Genomic DNA, 19333 nt, shown 5'->3' with positions numbered 1-19333 from the left:
ACAGTGGATTTATTTTCTAATCATCTGTCTTCTACTAAATGACTATTACTTTGAATGAACCGCTTAGCCACTGATTCCTCCTTTATAAATGGAGAGTTGTGTAACATATTCTACTTCTTTATAGTCTCAAGAATCAAACAAAATAATTAATGGAAAAACCACATTGAGAAGCAAAGGCAATACAAAAGGCTTGATTATAAATCAGGATAATAGTAAATAAGCATTTAGGCTTATTTAAAGGCTTTTGGGGTAAAAATTAAAGTGCCTTATTTCCTTCCAGTTAAAATATAATTTAGTTTAAATTCCTTTTTTCCTCTCTGCCAATTGTGAATTAACAACATGGTTCTGTATATACTCTGGGAGATTCTTTAGTATAGTGGAAAAAGTATGGTAATGGAGCCAGACAGACTGGAGCTCAAATCTCTGCCTTATAAATCAATGACTGTGTCACTTTGGGGGAATTTCCTTAAAATTTTTCAGCCTCAGATTTTTTCATCTGCAAAAATGGAGTTAACAATACCTATCTTGGAGGGTTTTTTTTCTAATATTCAAATAAGATAATATAATTTTTGTGCCTTAAACTGATATTTGAAATTTACTTTCAATTGCATCAAAAAACTAAGATGGATTAATGGAGGGACAAAAGAATGGATGGATGGACACATATATGTTAAAGCAAGTATAATAAAATATTACTGATAAACTTGCGGTGGTAGGTACATGGCCATTCACAGTAAAATTTAATTTTGCTATATGTTTGAAAATTTTCATAATAAATTGTTGGGGATAAATCAAATAGTGAAAACACTTTGAACATGGAAAATTTTCAACAAATGGTAGCTTTTATTATTGCCTTGTCTAAGGTAAATATAATAATAGAGTCCTAATATGAGAGAACTCATTCTGTATTGTCAAAAATAAATTTATCAAAAAAGTGTGGTGAAGGCCTGGGGCAGGGGTCAATGGCGGGGGGGGGGGGGGGGAAGAGAACATTTGTAATACTTTTAACAATAAAGATATAAATTTAAAAAGTTATTTATAACTAATTAAACAAGTCTTCTATCCTAACTATGTGTTTTTATTTATTTAACTTGCTAGAGAACAAAGGAATTCATCAGGACTCCAACCTCAGCATAATTCTGCATATGCTTTTGATACTGCTGTGAGACTTTCTCAACCTGATCAAGGCCAGGTAAACACCAAAACTTATTTGTCAGATAAACTAAGTTTATAAAAGACACCAGAAAGAGAAAATGCCTTGCAGAAACAAAAAGAAGCTTGAGAGATTAAAGAAGTATTCAGAGACAATAAAATGAAATGTTATCAGGAGATCGAATTGCACAAATAAGGGATGGTTAATGCCAGGTTATTTATCAGTAGAGTACAGGCAAGGCCTGGGGCAAATTACAATGGGAGTGCTGTCTACTTCTTCTATCCATCATTTGTTTCCAGGTAAAATCAAATTAAAACACATATCAACAGTAGTCTTAGGGAAATTTAAAACATATAACAAAGGGGAAAGGAAGTAACTAAAAGAAGGCAGCAAACCAGAAGGATATGGGTAAGAAAAGAATTCGAGCCATTGTGTTTTTTTATACTAGCTAAAAATCTCTTCTAATTAATATGTTATTAGTAGCACAGATCCTCTAAAACAGAAGATTTTTTCATTTCATTGTACTTCAGGAATAGCTCTAAATACAAAGATCTGGATGTCATACTTGACCACAAGTATCAGAAACAGCAGTAAAGCTTTTATTGTTTTAATTCAAACAAATCACTAGTAAGATACCACAAGATAATTGTTTGTTATGGTATATAAGTCCTAGAATATACCCAATTATGATCTCTATATTTTAAGGAAGATATACATTGAAATTAAACAATTTGAGCTCAGTATAATTTTACATATGTTCCTGAGATGGTACCTTCTCAATTATATTAAGGCCAGTTAAAACTGAAACTCATGAAAAGGTTAAGATAAAAAGTTGATAAAGGGTTGATGAATGAAGGCTAGTGGTCAGATATTTTTTACTCAGTATCAGAACAGTTAAATATTGGGACTTAAATTACACTATGAAAGGAGAATTTATATGTGTGTGTATTATATATAACATTTTTTTAAAAAGTGGTTAAGATCCCCTGGATGAATATACTATAGTAAATACTATTGATGTCTACAAAAGGTCAATTTTTCTCTTAAAGTGACCAATTGCTTTTTAGATGGATCTTAATATTTAAAGAACTGAGGAGGTAGGAGGTGCCTTTACTTTTCCAAGAATTCACTTATTCTCAGCCTTCCTACTACTTTGGTCAACTACCAAATATTTCAAATCTAGTTGACCATCTAATCTTTTCTCATCATCCCTTTTTTATTTAATGCTATACAACCTCTAATTGTGAAAAAATTAAGAAGGAAAGCCAAGTATAATGCCTGCTATTTAGGGTATGTTCAATAAATGTTACTCTCTCTTTCCCCAGACCTAGTCTTCCTATGGAAAAATTCCTGCTTTAGTTCTGTTACATCTATCTGAATGCTTCCACTGTAGATATTTTCTCTTCAGTGCTGTGACCATTTCCTAAACTTCCCTTAACTGAGGATACCGCAAGTGAACTACCATGCTTTGTCTCAACCTACCATATTTTTTTCTTCCCCGTCATTTCCCAAACTCTGGGGAATTAGGAAGCAGAAATGAACTACAGGTTTAACAATTTAACAGAGGTTTAGGAAACTTTCCAATTGAGTTAAACTGTTTAGAAAGGTGTCCAGATGCACTATGCTCTCAATGTACATTTAAAATATTGACTTTGCGTATATGCACAACCCAAGAACATGGACAATGGTGGGGAGAGGTACTGGGGAGGAGGATGGGATGGGGTAGAATGGGTTATTGGGGAGAAAAAGGGACATCTGTAATATTTTAAACAAAAATAAAATTTAAACATGTAAAAAAAATTAAAAAAATAAAATATGGACTTTGGCATGTGATGATTTCTCAGAAGCTAAGGCTCAACTAAAGTTTCCACAGAACTGAATAATGCTATTTCATGCAAAATCATCACCATTTTCTTTATTCACCTAGCTCACACACATAATTAATAGGCAGAGCCTGAGTTCATTCTTGAATTGTTATTGCTAATTTTTTCTGATTGACTTAGCAAGTAGATTTCAGTGGCTGGAGATAAGACTACATATCTGCTACCTTTTCTTTACCCCATCCTACACCCCAAACCCCATTTTTACATTTAGCACAAAGTAGCTTGTGACTTTCAAAGCTGTTACAATCCTAGCATGAGCATATAATTAGAAATCTAAACATACTCTGTGAATCTCTGGCAGGAAGGTATACTACATAGTTTAGTCCTCTGAGAAGAATTCACCATTGCCTTTGTTGTTTTTGTTTGTTGTTTTGATCATAAATATGTTTTTTAAGTTTATCTGTCTTTAAAGCAAGCTTATGTGGCATGGTTCAGCCATTCCCACAGGATATATCATGTTTGAATTACCTTCACCTGGTGAAAATATACCACAACTATGTCTGGAGTGGAGGGGGGGGAGGCGCTACATTTGTTACATAGAGACCCAGGAATGGGCAATAGTCTGAAGAGCATAGAAATAAATACTAATATAGTTTAAAGAGCATATAATAAACCATCCAATACACGTAACAAACAATGAGAAATGCTCACTGAAAACGAAGAATACTTTGATTAATAATACGATTTTCTAAATTTGGCAGTGATAATCAGAAACTTACCAAATTACTGGATTTATTGTGTTATCAAATAGAATAAATTGAGAGTGGAAGATGATAAAATAAGCTTTACTTTTTCCATTTATGAAATTCAATAAGTTATTCTTCCTAGATAATACAAAAAATGATATCCAATCATTACATAATGGATAATATTATTATAATTTAAATAATATTTTTTGAAGTTGTTTATATCATCTTCAAATAGTTAAACATTATCAAGCATTTCACTACAGATGGCATTGTGCAACCTGTGATAATCTCCAGACCACTGCTATGTTTTATATGCATTATAACTCAATATGTACATTATTAACTCTACTTTATCAGTAGATTATTAGTTACAGTTTTATTAATATTTGCATAGTTGAAGACTTATGTTATGCCACTTATCCAATTCATGAAATTAATTTGTTCAAGACAACCAGTTATCTAAAGTGAACTGGAAATCAGCAAGGTAGAAATAACTGTGATTATTTTTACTGTGATTATTTTTTTCAAAAGTCCCATCTTTTGCTTATGACAAAAAATATTATGTTGGCCAGAAACAGTAAAAGAATCTAAGTAATTGAAAACTAAATATTATTCTGAAGTGTTTTTATCTTTTTTTTAAAAAATCGATGGTGGAAATATAAGTTTCCACTAAAAATTAGTTTAATTGGTTTAAAAGATGATTGACAGTAATCTTATGTACTGATGAAAAGCAAATAGTATATCTTATTATCTTAAGTTAATGTCTACAACAAGAAAGTAAAATTAGCAAAGACATGAATTATCCTTCTGTTTTCTGTTTCATTTCAAAGTTTTTATTTTGGTTTGTATAAAGCCAAGTGTCATACCTTGAGAAAGTCAGGAATTCCCATATAAAAGTCATACCGAGTTTGTATTCTACTTTAAAATGCAAAACCCACAAATGTCAAACATTTGTGAAAGCAAATGCAGTTAAAAAAGTAGTAGTCTTAATCAAGAAATAATATATAAAGGAAAGAATGTGTCTGTTTTGTTAGAGATATAGGCAGAGGATCATTTATGAATTTGTTATTTTTCATCCTACTGTCAACATTGCCTACTGCAAGCACTGGGCATATTACAGAAACTGAGTGCTTGAATACATGAATGAAAGCAGGAATGAATGGTGTAGAGAGGATAAATGGCGATGAAAAACGTAAAAATAAATTAAAAAAAAAGAAACTGAGTGCTTGAATACATGAATAAAAGCATGAACAAATGGTAAACACACAATACGGTATACAGATGATGTATTGTAGAACTGTATATCTGAAACATATATTTTTATTAACCAATGTCACCCCAATAAATTCAATTAAAATTTTTAATTTTTTTTAAACAAGCATGAATGAATGAATACTTCCCTATGAGTTTTAGTCTACTCCATGTATAAACTGTCATATTATGTGTGTCTTATGTTGATGATCTGGTCACTAAAGAGGGACCTCTGGAGTCAAGAATATCTAGCATGGTGATTTGAAGCTACACAATACTGACAGAGTAAGAAATAGCTTCTTGTGGTTACAAACCCTAAATGCAAGCCACTGGTTACAAGGGTACCAAATATGAGATTTAGCATAAATCAGGGTAAACCTATTACTAATCCTGTGTTGTGATTACAAGACAGAAGGCAGGGCAATATTTAAAGATAAATTAGTAATCTAATTAGAACTAAAGATTTCTTTTATTGTTTGTTGTTTACTGTTTAATCTGAGAAAATCAAATCCATAGACAACATTAAAGCTTAACTATGAATATTTATATAATAGAATCAACACATTATTTAACTCCTGTACTTTCTTGGTATCTTTATTCAAGGATATTATTGAAATGCAGTTAATGAATATGTAATTGTTATTAACATCATTCCAATGTTTTCTTTTTCTTGCCTGATGGATTTCTACCTGTTCTTATTTTTTAAATTAAAAATTTAAATTAGTAATATTATATAACTTTCAACTGTACAATTCTATCATACATCATCTGTATATGGCATTGTGTGCTCACCATCCAAAGTCAAGTCTCCCTCTGTCACCATATATTTGACCCCCTTTACTCTTTTCATCCACTCCCTATCCCCACTCCCTTCTGGTAACCACCATTCTTTGTGTGTGTCCATGAGTTTGTTTTGTTTGTTCATTTGCTACTTTTTGTTTTATATCCCACATATAAGTAAAATCATATGGTTCTTGTTTTTTACCATCTGACTTATTTCACTTAGCATGGTACTCTTAAGATCCATCCATGTTGTCACAAATGACAATATTTCATCATTTTTTGTGGCTGAGTAGTATTCCATTATATATATGTACCACTTCTTTATCCAATAATTTGTTGAAGGACATTTAAGTTATTTCTATGTCTTAGCTACCATGAATAATGCTACAATGAACACAAGAGTATGTAGAGCTTTATGAATAAATGTTTTCATATTTTTCTGGTAGATACCCAGAAGGGGGACCACTGAGTCATATGGTAGCTCTATTCTTAATTTTTTGAGTAACTTCCATATTGATTTTCATAGTGGCTATATAGCAGTTTACATTCCCACCAGCAGTGAATGAGGGTTCCTTTTACTCCACAACCTTTCCAACACTTGCTGTTTCTTCTCTTATTGTTAATAGCCATTCTAACAGGTGTGAGGTGGTATCGTAATGTGTTTTTTGTTTTTTATTTTATTTATTGGGGTGACATTGGTTAATAAAATTATATGTCTCATGTGTACATCACCATTTATCCCCCCCATACTTTTACCTCCCTCCACCCTCTTTCCCTCTGGAAAACACCATACTGCTCTCTGTGTCTATCAGTCTCCTCTCTCTCTCTTTCTGTCTCTCTGTCTCTCTGTCTCTCTCTCTCCTTAATCCTTTCACTCCCTTTACCCAGCCCCACAACTCTCCTCCTCTCTGACAGCTGTGGTTTTGAACAAATGTTTTCATGTTTAGAAAATTTTGCCCTTCCAACTTTTGTGTTTAATCTGGGAATAGAAAGTTTGTGTTTTCTTGCCTGTATGTTTAAGAGTGTAAATACCCCAAGCCTGAAAGAAGAAGACAAAATGTCTCTCATACCCAGAAACTTTATCATTCAAGATTCCTTAAACAAGAGAGCAATTAGAAAAGACATTACTTTTTGTCTAAGCTCACCATAAGAATTGTTAGACACGAATCGATGACAAGAGAAGCTTTAAAAGAAAATAATAGCATGCTATTATTGCTACACATCATGTACTATTTGGATATTTTCTCCTTTTAAAATCTATCCTCAAAATGATTTACTTATTTCTCCATTGCTATTTAAACACTTGAGTTTTGCATTGAGAGTTTATCTCTAAGACATTTCTTTTGGAAATGTTCAACCAAAACAGTGAGGGGAAAAAAATCTGTTTATCTAAGTATTTTGATAGATTATTTCTTCTGTTCTGAGTTAGTAAGAAAAAAAAAATTTAATCTACTTGGTCACACACAAATTTATTGGATAGATTTCAATTTTATGTTCTAGTCACACATTTGATAAGTTCTCTTCTCTCCTCTACACAACAATATCATTCTTTCCTCACTACATTGACTCTATTTAGAATTATCTCCATCATTTTTATCATTGCTGGCAAATGTCTTCTCTCTCCTTAGCCTTTTATGCAGCTGGCCCATGTCCAAAATCTGAATCTCAATATACAGGTAACACTATTGTGCTACAGCATGAGCTTGCCTCACTGAGAGTGCTCACTATACAGCTGCAGAGGTGAAGCTTGAACCATTGACACTGTACTTACCAACTGTCCACTGCCTGATTTTCTCCCCAAACTCCCAGCACCTGGAAGATTTCCAAGGAATTGCTCTAGACCACTTACCTCCAAATTATGTGGTTAAAGCCAGGGTTTGAATTTCATGGAGCAACATGAAAATGTTATAAGAATAGGAGATATTGAGCCAGAGGCTTGGAAATTACTGGCTGTTGGATGGTTACTTAAACATTCTGAGTCTGAGATTTTAATTAATTTATCTTATAAGATTCTTGAAAGGATTAATGAGATATTATATACAAGCAGCTTGATTTAGCATCAATCAGGGTAAGCCTATTCGTAATCCTGTGTAAACACTCTCAAAGTGATATTTGTTACTGATATTTACTGTAGGTAAGCAACTGTAGAATACTCTATGTCAACTGTCTATCAGGAGAAGACAAGCAGGGTGCTGTGCTACTTTGGCATTCCAGAAGTCTATGAGTATAGATAGAATAATACTAGTATCCTGAAAAGGAAACTCTTATAGTACTTTCCACCAACATGTAGTCAAAGAAACAATGTCGGCCTGGCAGGGAGTGGCTCAACAGTTGAGCGTTGACTTAGGATCCAGGAGATCGGGGTTCGATTCCCGGTCAGGGCACATGCCCAGGTAGTGCGCTGCATACGATCAATGACTCTCTCATCATTAATGTTTCTATCTCTCACTCTCTCTTTTCCTCTCTCTGAAATCAATAAAGATATATTAAAAAAAAAAAAGAAACAATATTGATGGTAGGCAAAGGAATAGTGAATAGTGGAGGGGGTATGAGGAAGTAGCCTGAATTATCATTACATTTCAACCTCATGCTCAGCTACTATCAGAATGAACCTGAATTGTTGTCCTAATTCCAGAAGGGCCTATGATGGAGCAAGAGACATTGAGACTCTAGGTTTCTCAGAGCTCAGGTCTTTGTGCCATGATAGAATTTGTTTATATCCTACTTGCATCTCTTTGCTGTCGCTACAGATTCCCTCATCCCTCTGGGACAAGCATGAACCCAAAAGCTAACTCTGTACCTGTCCGTATTGGTTCCCTTAGGGCATAAAACAAAGAAACTTTCTGCATGCTGGCAAGGTGGCTCACTGAGTGCTGGTATCTTGCCTATAAAATTTCATGCTGGCTGCTGGCAAAACAAGTAACTTTCTGATGTTGGAGGGATAGGTTTGAGAACTAACTAGACTCCATCCAATATAGTCACCCTTAGCTGCAAAGACAAGGGATTAATACCCTACATCCTCACTTGATGAAAAAGAAGGTGGCAGATAATGGCTTTCAGGTTCAAGCCATGAGAGACCTGGGAATAGAAGGCAGCCTTGTGGACAGATAACTGGCTCAGCATACCCCATAGCTTATCCCACCAATTCTGAGTTATATTTAGGGGGCCACATGGAGAGGCTTGTACTATTTGGCCTTCAACCCCTCTTGATTGGCAATCTATGACCTCATCAATCCCCATCTATTGAGCAAAATTATTAATAAAGCTGGAAATTTAGGATACCTACAATGACAGGAACAGTGGCATTATGTAAAAGAACCTTCCAAATATATCTCAATTTGAGTACACATCAATTTTTTTTTAATAACCTTTGATATAAGCTTACTGTCTCTCAGTGATTACTGAGTGAGAGTAAAGTGACTTGGTAAAGTGACCTCCTAGACCAAAGCGTCTTTCATTTACATAATGATATTTTAATCTAATCATACCTTACCTCTAGAAACTTTGAATCAATTATTTCTAGATTGTCCGCTTTGAGGCCAATCTTGAGAAATGTATTTGAATGACTGGAAGTGGAATTCCAGTATTATGCTCTGTTTGACCAAGAAATTCCCATAATGCCAGACAAGAGATTGGTGGTCCTGAAGTCAATGCCTCTAAGACCATGAAGCAAGAATGCTATTTTGTCACAAGAGAATCAAGTGCTAGCTAATCATCTTCATGTTTACTTCTTAGGAATTACTTTTTCCATACTGTGTTAAAGCTGTTGACTATCAATATTTCATTGAAGCTTCAAGGGCTACTTTGAAGGGGCTTGGTATGATATAGTGGTGCTTCCAAACACCAAAACCTGGAGCAGCCTGTGTCAAACAAGTAGAACCATCATCTTGAATTGGCTAGTCTTATTCATTATATTCATACTGGGCAGCTAAAACCACTAGGCAGGCTCTCTATCTCATGAGGGAGAATTTTATTTTATTATTATTTTAATTTAATTTTTGTTTAAAATATTATAGATGTCCCTTTTTCTCCCCAATGACCCACTCCACCCCATCCCATCCCCCTCCCCAGTCCCTCTCCCCACCATTGTCTATGTCCATGGGTTGGGCATATATGCAAATAAATTCTTTGGTTACTCTCTCCCCATCCACCCACCTGCCCTGCTCCATCCCTCTGGCATTCATCAGTCTGATCTATGCTTCCATGTCATTGAATCTATTCTGTTCATCAGTTTATTAAGTTCTTTATATTCCACATATAAGCAAGATCATGTGATGTTCGTATTTCTCTGCTTGGCTTATTTCACTTAGCATAATATTCCGCAGGTCCATCCATACTGTCCCAAAGGGTACGAGATCCTTCTTCTTTACAGCTGCGTAGTATTCCATGTTGTAAATGTCCCACAGTATTTTTATCCACTCATCTACTGATGGGCACTTGGACTGTTTCCAGATCTTAGCTATTGTAAACTGTGCTGCTATGAACATAGGGGTGCATATATTCTTTCTGATTAATGTTTCAGGATTCTTAGGATATATTCCTAGAAGTGGGATCACTGGGTCAAAAGGCAGCTTCATTTTTAATTTTTTGAGGAACCTCCATACTGTTTTCCATAGTGATTGTACCAGTCTGCATTCCCACCAACAGTGTACTAGGGATCCCCTTTCTCCACATTCTCGCCAACACGTCTTTTGTTGATTTGTTGATGGCAGCCATTCTTACAGGTGTGAAGTGATACTTCATTGTGGTTTTAATTTGCATACCTCTGATGATTAGCACCGTTGAACATTTTCTCATGTGTCCCTTGGCCATCTGTATGTCCTCTTTGGAGAAGTGTCTATTCAGGTCCTTTGCCCATTTCTTAATTGGGTTGTTTGTCTTCCTCTTGCTGAGTAGTATGAGTTCTTTGTACACTTTGGAAATTAGCCCCTTATCAGATACATCCGTGGCAAATATGCTTTCCCAGAACATGGGGTTCCTTTGTATTTTGAGGCTGTTTTCTTTTGCTGTGCAGAAGCTTTTTAGTTTGATGTAGTCCCATATGTTTATTTTTTCTTTTGTTTCTCTTGTCCTAGGAGATGTATCAGTGAAAATTCCACAACATGGGATGTCTGTGACTTTACTGCCTATGTTTTCTTCCAGGATTTTTATGGTTTCGTGACTTACATTTAAGTCTTTTAACTATTTTGAGTTTATTTTTGTGTATGGTGAAAGTTGGTGGTCTAGTTTCATTCTTTTGCATGTATCTGTCCAATTTTCCCAGCACCACTTATTGAAGAGATTGTCTTTAAGTCATTGTATGTTGTTGCCTCCTTTGTCAAATATTAACTGACCATAATGGCGTGGGTCTATTTCTGGGGTCTCTGTTCTGTTCCATTGATCTATATACCTGTTGTTGTACCAATTCCTGGCCTTTTTTATTACACTGGCTTTGTAATACAGTTTGAAGTTCAGCAATGTGATCCCTCCCACTCTGTTCTTTTTTCACAAGATGGCTGCAGCTATTTGGTGTCTCTTTTTGTTCTATATAAATTTTCAAAATATTTGTTCTAGATCTCTGAAATATGCTGTTCGTATTTTAATAGGAATTGCATTGAATTTATAAATTGCTTTGGGTAGTATGGACATTTTAATGATATTCTTCCAATCCATGAGCATGGTATATTCTTCCACTTGTTTAAATCTTCCTCTATTTCTTCTTTCAGTGTCACATAGTTTTCTGAGTATAGGTCTTTGACATTCTTGGTTAAGTTTATTCCTAGGTATCTTATTTTTTTTAGTTGCAGTGGTAAGTGGTATTGTTTTTTTAGTTTGTCTCTCTGAAAGTACATTGTTGGTGTATAAGAATGCCATTGGTTTCTGGATGTTGATTTTGTATCCAGCTACCTTGCCAAATTTGTTTATCAAATCTAGTAGTACTTTGATGGAGTCTTTAGGTTTTTTGGACAATATCATGTCATCTTCAAATAATGCCAGTTTTACTTCCTGCTTTCCATTTTGGATGCCTTTTATGTTTTCTTCCTGTCTGATGGCCGTGGCAAGGACTTCCAGTACTATGTTGAATAAGAGTGGTGAAAGTGGACATCCCTGTCTTGTTCCTGTTTTTAATGGAAATGATTTTAGTTTTTGTCCATTGAGTATGATGTTGGCTGTAAGTTTGTCATATATGGCCTTTATTATGTTGAGGCATGATCATGAGGGAGAATTTTAAGAAGCAACAGAGGCTCTCCTGCCCTGAAAAATTCTCTAGCCTGAAAAGTTTGTGGCACATAATAAAACTTGGACAGCATCACATGATCCTAACCTTCAAGAATAGCAGCGTGTGTGTTCTGGCCTGCATCCTATGATTTTTCCAAGATATTTTTCTAGCAGGCCACTGTTAGAACTTTGGTTTATAAATAATGGATGATGAGAAGCATATAAATGAGAGTAAATGGGATTCTCTAGGGAGATTACCTAGTATAAGAAAAGAAGAGGATCAAGAATGAGGAACTGCAATATTTACTAGTTGTGTGAGCTTGGGCAAGTCACTTAACTTCACCAAGTGCCAATTTTATCATTTAAAACATGAAGATAGAACCCACACACGTTAGGGTAACTATGTGCAGCAATAAATCATTTGATAAATAAGGGCTATAACTAGCATTCTCTTGCATGTTCCATTCAAAAGAAGATTGTGTTAGGTAAACAAATCCTCTCTCATATGTGTGTGAGTATTAATGTCTAGACTGCAAGAATGACTTAAAAGACACTCCTGGACAGCATTATGACAAGCTGAAAGTACATATCATATGCAATTATTTTCTTTTAAAACATACCACTCATATTCCTTTTGAAAAAAAAAATCAGTGTGGCTACAGTGCACTGAATTCTCCATTTCTACATTAAAAAAATCAAATCAAGGAATATTATCCACCTTCACTTCAAACTCTCTGGAAATAATACTTGGAAAAAAGTTTATATGCGGACATTATTTTTTAAAAAAAGGATATATTCATGTATGTGAGAGGTATGTGAAGGCTTTAACCATTACATTCATTTACATAGACATGTATTCAAAAATACTTATTGAGTTCCTACTACATGTCAGACACTCTGCTAGGTACTGGAGATGTAATGTCAAAACAAAGAGTTCTGCCTCTCATGGAGCTTCTAGTCTAGTAAAAAAACACAGATATCCATAAAGTAATTATATAATAAATATGAAATTCTAACTGCAATGCTTGTTTAGAAGGAGGGCAGTCTAATTTAGTTCAATGTGTAACAGAACAGAACAGAACAGAAGGAAAGGAAAGTGCTTTCATTTATTCTATGCCTCAAATGATTTGCTATACTCTCATCTGTCCCTCTGTTCCCCAATCCTCTTGGACTGATTGTCTTATTTAGGGCTTATACAAGCATGTATTAAGCAAAATCAATATGTGAATCAACAATAAAAATCTAAGTCATTAAAATTAAAATTTCAATCTCTATCTTATGTTAAACCACTATTATTATATTGTCTACACTTTATGGTACCTTAGATCATGGTAAACATAAAAGCTTAGTTTTACAGAGTTATTAGCTGGTTTGGGAGCAGTAAGATTAGATTAGTGTTGTACATCTATATTGAAAACAAAAGCCAAGAGAAAGAACAGTATGTTTTGACTAAACTTCTAAGCTTCCTTAATTTTTATTATTATTTTGTTGGAATTTTATTTAACATTATCATGTCTCCCAATTTTTAAATTTATTTTCATTGTTGACAGTATGATAGATGTCCCCCATTTCGCCCCACCTTTGCTCCCTTCCTCCCACCCCCCACCCCACACCCGCCTTCATCACACTATTGTATTTGTCCATGGACTATGCATATATGCATATAAATTATTTGGTCTCTCAACTTTCTGGAATTATTTTTAAAATATGTTTTTCATAAACAGTAAAATATCCTTGCCATAAGTCACTGGATGACATTTTCCATCTTTACCAGTAGATGGCAGTAATTAACCTTTACATTGTTGATGATTCAGGGTTGGAGTGGAAGATCTTCCTCAGTATAAATTCAAAAACAGGAAAGAAAAAAATAAAGGAAAAATTATAGCAACATACTATAATAAAAGTTATGCAAATGCAAATGCAAAAAAACCCCAGAAAACCTGTAGTTAAGGATTCAGAGCCAAATTTTTCAGAAGACTGTACCACCAGTATCAAATTTTGACTATTCTGATAAAATTTTAACTGATTTGTATCACAGTAATGTCATTGTAAATCAAGAATCAATCACATAAAAAATAAGAAATAAGAAAACTAGAGATGCTGAAGGATCACAACTATCCTTTTCTAAAATATATATAAGTGATTGAAATGCATTTTCCAAAATATTAATCATACTTTTCATCAGGTTGGACGCTACAGGTGGTTTTTTCTCTCTTATTTCAATTTTTCCTTATTTTTCAAAATTCCAAATGAAAAATTATTTGCTTTTTTCAAATATACAAAATAAATGATAAGGTGAGAAATAACTTCAAAACCAGAAGAAATTAAAAGAATCACAAAAGACAGCTTTGCTCAACTCTATACAGATATATTATAAAAGATAAATTCAATAATTTTCTAGAGAAATATAACTATTTACAGAAAAGATAGTGAATTTAAACAGACTACTTTCTGTGGAGCTAATAAAGCCCCACCCCCAGCCACATATATGCACATACAAAGCTCTAAGCCCACCAGTTTCACTGAGTAATCCCAATGATATTTAAACTATTTCAGAACATTAAAAAAAAATACAAAAATTTTAATGGAGTATAACATTGATATCAAAATCTGAAAAAGATGACATTTAAAAAGAAAACCTTAAGAGTGGTGTAAAAATTCTGAAGGAGAGTAAGAAGTACAAACTTCCAGCTATAAAATACATAAGTCACAGGGATGTAATGTACAGCATAGGACATATAGTCAGCTATATCATAATGTTGTACAGTGACAGATGGTTACTAATCACTGTGATAACTTCCTAAAGTATATAAATGTTAAATAACTATATTGTACACCTGAAACTCATGCTATTGTATGTCAAGTATACTTTAAATAAAAAATAATAATTCTTTAGGGAAAATAAAAATATAATGCCATAGAACAATTACTTTTATAATTATATATGCTAAAGTCCTGAAAAAATCTAGTAACAAACAGTATCTAGTGACACATTAAAAAATAACCATCATGATAAGAATTATTCCAGAAATGCAAGGGTATACAATATAATTAATCATATTAATATATTAAGGAAAAAATGATCATCTCTACAAATTTTGAAAAGGCAATTGACAAAAATTACTACCCATTTATGGAAAACACACTCAATAAAAATAGAAATAGATGGATAATTCCTTAACATAATAAAATATATTTCTCCCAAACCAAAAGTCATCATTAGTCATAAGAAACATAGAATTAATCCCTCTAAAATAAGGAACAAGACAAGGATGTTTACTATCACCTTTATTATTTAACAGTATTTGAGGTCCCAGCCAACATAATTAGACAAAGAAAGAAATTAGAGTTCTAAAAATTAAAAAGGATTTAAAACAGTCATTATTTATGTATAGTAAAATCATGTGTATAGAAAAAAAGAATGTTGCACAGAACCAGCAGCTTCCATTTGTACAAATAACAAGTTTAGAAGAAACCAATCCATTTATAATAGCAATAAAAGGATAAAATATTTACATATAAAGAATTGAAACCATATAACTACTAGAAGAAAACATTAGAGAAATCCTTTATAACATTGGAATGAGGAAGTTCTAACTATGACTCAAAATACAGGAGTCATAAAAAGTGACTAACAAAATTTTGCTACATTAAAAAAAAGTCAAACAAAAATTTCTACATAGTCAAATCACCATGAGCAAAGACAAATGCAACACTAGGTAAAAATATTTGCAACTCATATTGCACTAATCAGAGACCCAGTAAGAAGCAGATGGTTTATTCCAAGAGAGTTTAATAAAGGAACTATTTAGAAAGGTGTGGACAGGGTAAATAAGGGAACCACAAGGATAATGTGATACCCCAGAGCTAGTAAAATCAGGGCTCTTATGAGCCCTATGCTTGAAAGAGTGAGGGGAGAGAGTGGTTACTGGAACCTGAAAGGAAAGTATTGTTTGGAGAAGACCATATTGGGCAAAGAATGTAGTAATCCCAATGCAACCTTGTAGGGAGGGAGCTGGAAAGAATAAACACTTCAGTTTCACTCTTCTGCCACCTTTTATCTTCTAATCTAATGAGTCTTCCAATTGACCAAACACATTATAAACCAAGAAAGCCCAATGATATGATATGGGTAAGAATCTGGGGCAGAGAAAAGGGAAGAGAAAAATGAAGAGTAGATCTAAAAAAGCAAACAAAAGATATCCAGCATAAATATAACAAATGGTTAATTTTCCTTAATATGTAAAGACTTTTCATAATCATGAAGTAATAGACAACTCAATAAAAAAATGGACAAATTAGATGAGCGGACAGTTCACTGAAAAGGAAATTCAAATGGCTCGTAAACATATGAAAAGATGTCCATTTTCCCTCAATATTATAAAGGAAATGTGACTATAATTACACTGAAATACCACTTTTGCCTATTATTTTTAGTAAAGATTCCAAAGCTTGATAATGTATTCTATTAGAAAAGCTGTGAGGGAAATGGCTGGTCGAAAGGTAGTTTGGCATTTATGAATGCATACGTCATTTGACCCCAACAATATCACTTCTAAGGCTATATCCTACAGATAAATTCCCACAGGTACAAACTGGTACATTTATAAGGTTTTTATTGCAGCATCAATTGCAATGGGACAGAATTGGAAACAACACAAATGCCTATCAAAAGAGGCTGGTTTAATAATCTATAGTACATCTGTACAATGGAATACTATGAAATGTTACAAAAAAAGGTTATTTCTGTATTGATATAAAAAGCTCTCCAAGATATGTTCAGTGAAAAGAAAGGTGCAAAAGAGTGTGAATAGTATACTTCCTTTTGTGTAAGAAAGGGAAGGAAGTAAGAATGCCTGTATATTCATATTTGCTTATATTTCTAGAAACTCTGGATGAACACACAAGCAACTATAAAACTGATTACTGCTTAGAGGGTTAGGGGGTGGCAACTGAGTAGTTGGAGGACAGAAGTGTGAAGAATTTATTTGTTTAAAGTATTACTCACTCAAACATTCTTAAAGAGTACTTTGTTCTTATGCAATAAATAAAACCATATTTTTAAAAAAGTATCTGGCAGACACCACCTTAAACATGTGATCAATGTTAATGTTACGGTTAATAAGACATATCGACATTATGTGCCCTCTGATATGATGCACTAGAAGGGAATATCACTTCTGTGGTTTTCTTGACAAAAATAAATAGCCTTAATCTAATCATGAGAAAACATCAGACAAACTCATTTAAAGGGACATTGTACAAAATAAATGATCAGAATTCTTCAAAAGCATCAAGGTCATGAAAAACAAAGAAAGACTGAGGGTCTGTCACAGATTGGAAGACACTAAGGAAGGATGACATATAATTGTATTGTGGGATTCTGGATTGGATCCTACACCAGAAAAATCTCATTAGTGGCAAAAATGTTGAAATTCACCTAAGGTCTGTAGTTTAGTTAATAATATTCTGCCCTTGTTATTTTCCTGATTTTGATAAGGTACCACATATATGTCAGATGTTAACATTAAAGGCAGCTGAGCTAAGGCAATGTTAGAACTCATTGTACTTTCAAAATAAATAGTTAATTTAAAATAAAAACTGGTTGAAAACCTCCTTTGTACCTAGTCCTGCTGTGACATGGGAGAAAACATGATGTCCAGGGATATGAGAAATATCCATGAAACAATGGACAAGTCTAGGTGAGGTTCCTTTGCTATATATTCTTGTACAGAGATGTTTCTTCCTTCATAACACATCTGACATTATAACTATACACTCATTTATGTGGTTATTTATTTTAAACTTTTTATTGTTGACACTACTGCAGTTGCCCCTCATCCTCCCAGCTTTGCCCACCTGCACCCAGCCCCTGCTGCCACTCCCTTGGCCCTCAACACACTATTGTATGTATCTAAGGACTATGCATATATGTTCTTTAGCTAATCCTTTCAACTTCCTTTATCCAGTACCCTGAAACACTTCCTCTCTTACATTTGTCAGTCTGTTCTATGTATCCATGCCTCTGGTTCTATTTTGTTTGTAAGTTAATTTTGTTCATTAGATTCCACATATAAGTGAGATCATATGGCATTAGCTGTATCTTACTGGCTTATTTCACTTAGCATAATCCCCAGGTCCATCCATGCTGTCACCAAGGGTAAGAATTCCTTTTTTTACAGCCACATAGTATTCCGTTGTGGAAATGTATCACAGCTATTTATTCATTCTTTTACTGATAAGGACTTGGGCTGTTTCCAGATCTTGGCTATTGTAGATAATACTGCTATTTATATGTGGTTGTACATGTTCTTTTTGATAGATGTTTCAGGATTCTTAGGATATATTCCCAGAAGAGGGATCACTGGGACAAATGACAGATCAATTTTTAATTTTTTGAGGAACCTCCCTACTGTTTTCCACAGTGGCTGTACCAGTCTGCATTCCCACCAGCCATGTACTAGTGTCCTCCTTTCTCCACATCCTCCCCAGCTATTGTTGTTTGTTGATTTACTGATAGGTGTGAGGTGACACCTCCTTGTAGTTTTTATTTTCATCTCCCTGATGAGTAGTGACCTTTTCTATTAACTACATATGACCTCTTTGGAGAAGTGTCTATTCAGGACCTTTGCCCATTTTTTTTTTTAACTTTATCTTTATTGTTGAGACCATTACAGATGTCCTCCTTTTAACCTTACTCATCCCCTCAACACCACATCCATCCCACCCCCAGACCCTCCCCACACCAATGTCCAGGTCCATGGGCCATGCCCATAAACATACAAGTTCCCTGATTAATCTCTCCCCACCCACACCCCCCTCCCCCTCCTTCCCTCTGAGATCCCTCAGCTTGTCCCAAGCTTCTATGTTACTGGATCTGCTTTGTTCCTCAATTTATTTTGTTTATTATATTCCACATATAAGCAAGATCATTTGGTACTTGTCCTTCTCTGACTGGCTCATTTTACATAGCAAAATACTCTCTAGTTCCCTCCATGCTGTGCCAAAGGCCAAAAGGTCCTTGCTCTTCACAGCTGCATAGTACTCCGTGGTGTAAATGTGCCACAGCTTTTTTATCCACTCATCTACTGATGGGCACTTGGGCTGTTTCCAAATCTTAGCTATAGTGAATTGTACTGCTTTGAACATAGGGGTGCATAAGTTCTTTGTGATTGGTGCTTGGGGTTCCTTAGGATATATTCCTTGAAGTGGGATCACAGGGTCAAATGGCAGGTCAATTTTTAATCTTTTGAGAAACTCCATACTGCTTTCCATAGTGGCTACACCAGTCTGCATTCCCACCAGCAGTGTACAAGGGTGCCCTTTTCTCCACACCCTTGCCAGCACTTGTAGTTCGTTGACTTGTTGATGGTAGC

At 34.3% G+C, this 19333-nt stretch overlaps 1 protein-coding gene across 1 annotated transcript in view; it reads left to right on the top strand.

The window, feature by feature from the left end:
* Window positions 1–19333, top strand: part of LOC308550775 (uncharacterized protein) — a 64244-nt gene that overhangs the window by 12798 nt on the left and 32113 nt on the right. Inside the window, exon 3 of the mRNA XM_081124995.1 lies at window positions 1099–1192. Coding sequence (XP_080981121.1) covers window positions 1099–1192 — 94 coding nt within the window. The remainder of the gene's footprint in view (window positions 1–1098; window positions 1193–19333) is intronic.

The sequence above is a fragment of the Miniopterus schreibersii genome, assembly GCF_964146895.1.
Source record: "Miniopterus schreibersii genome assembly, chromosome: X".
Taxonomy (NCBI): domain Eukaryota; kingdom Metazoa; phylum Chordata; class Mammalia; order Chiroptera; family Miniopteridae; genus Miniopterus; species Miniopterus schreibersii.
Note: the sequence above shows the minus strand (reverse complement) of the source record. Positions and strands in the feature narration are given on the sequence as shown.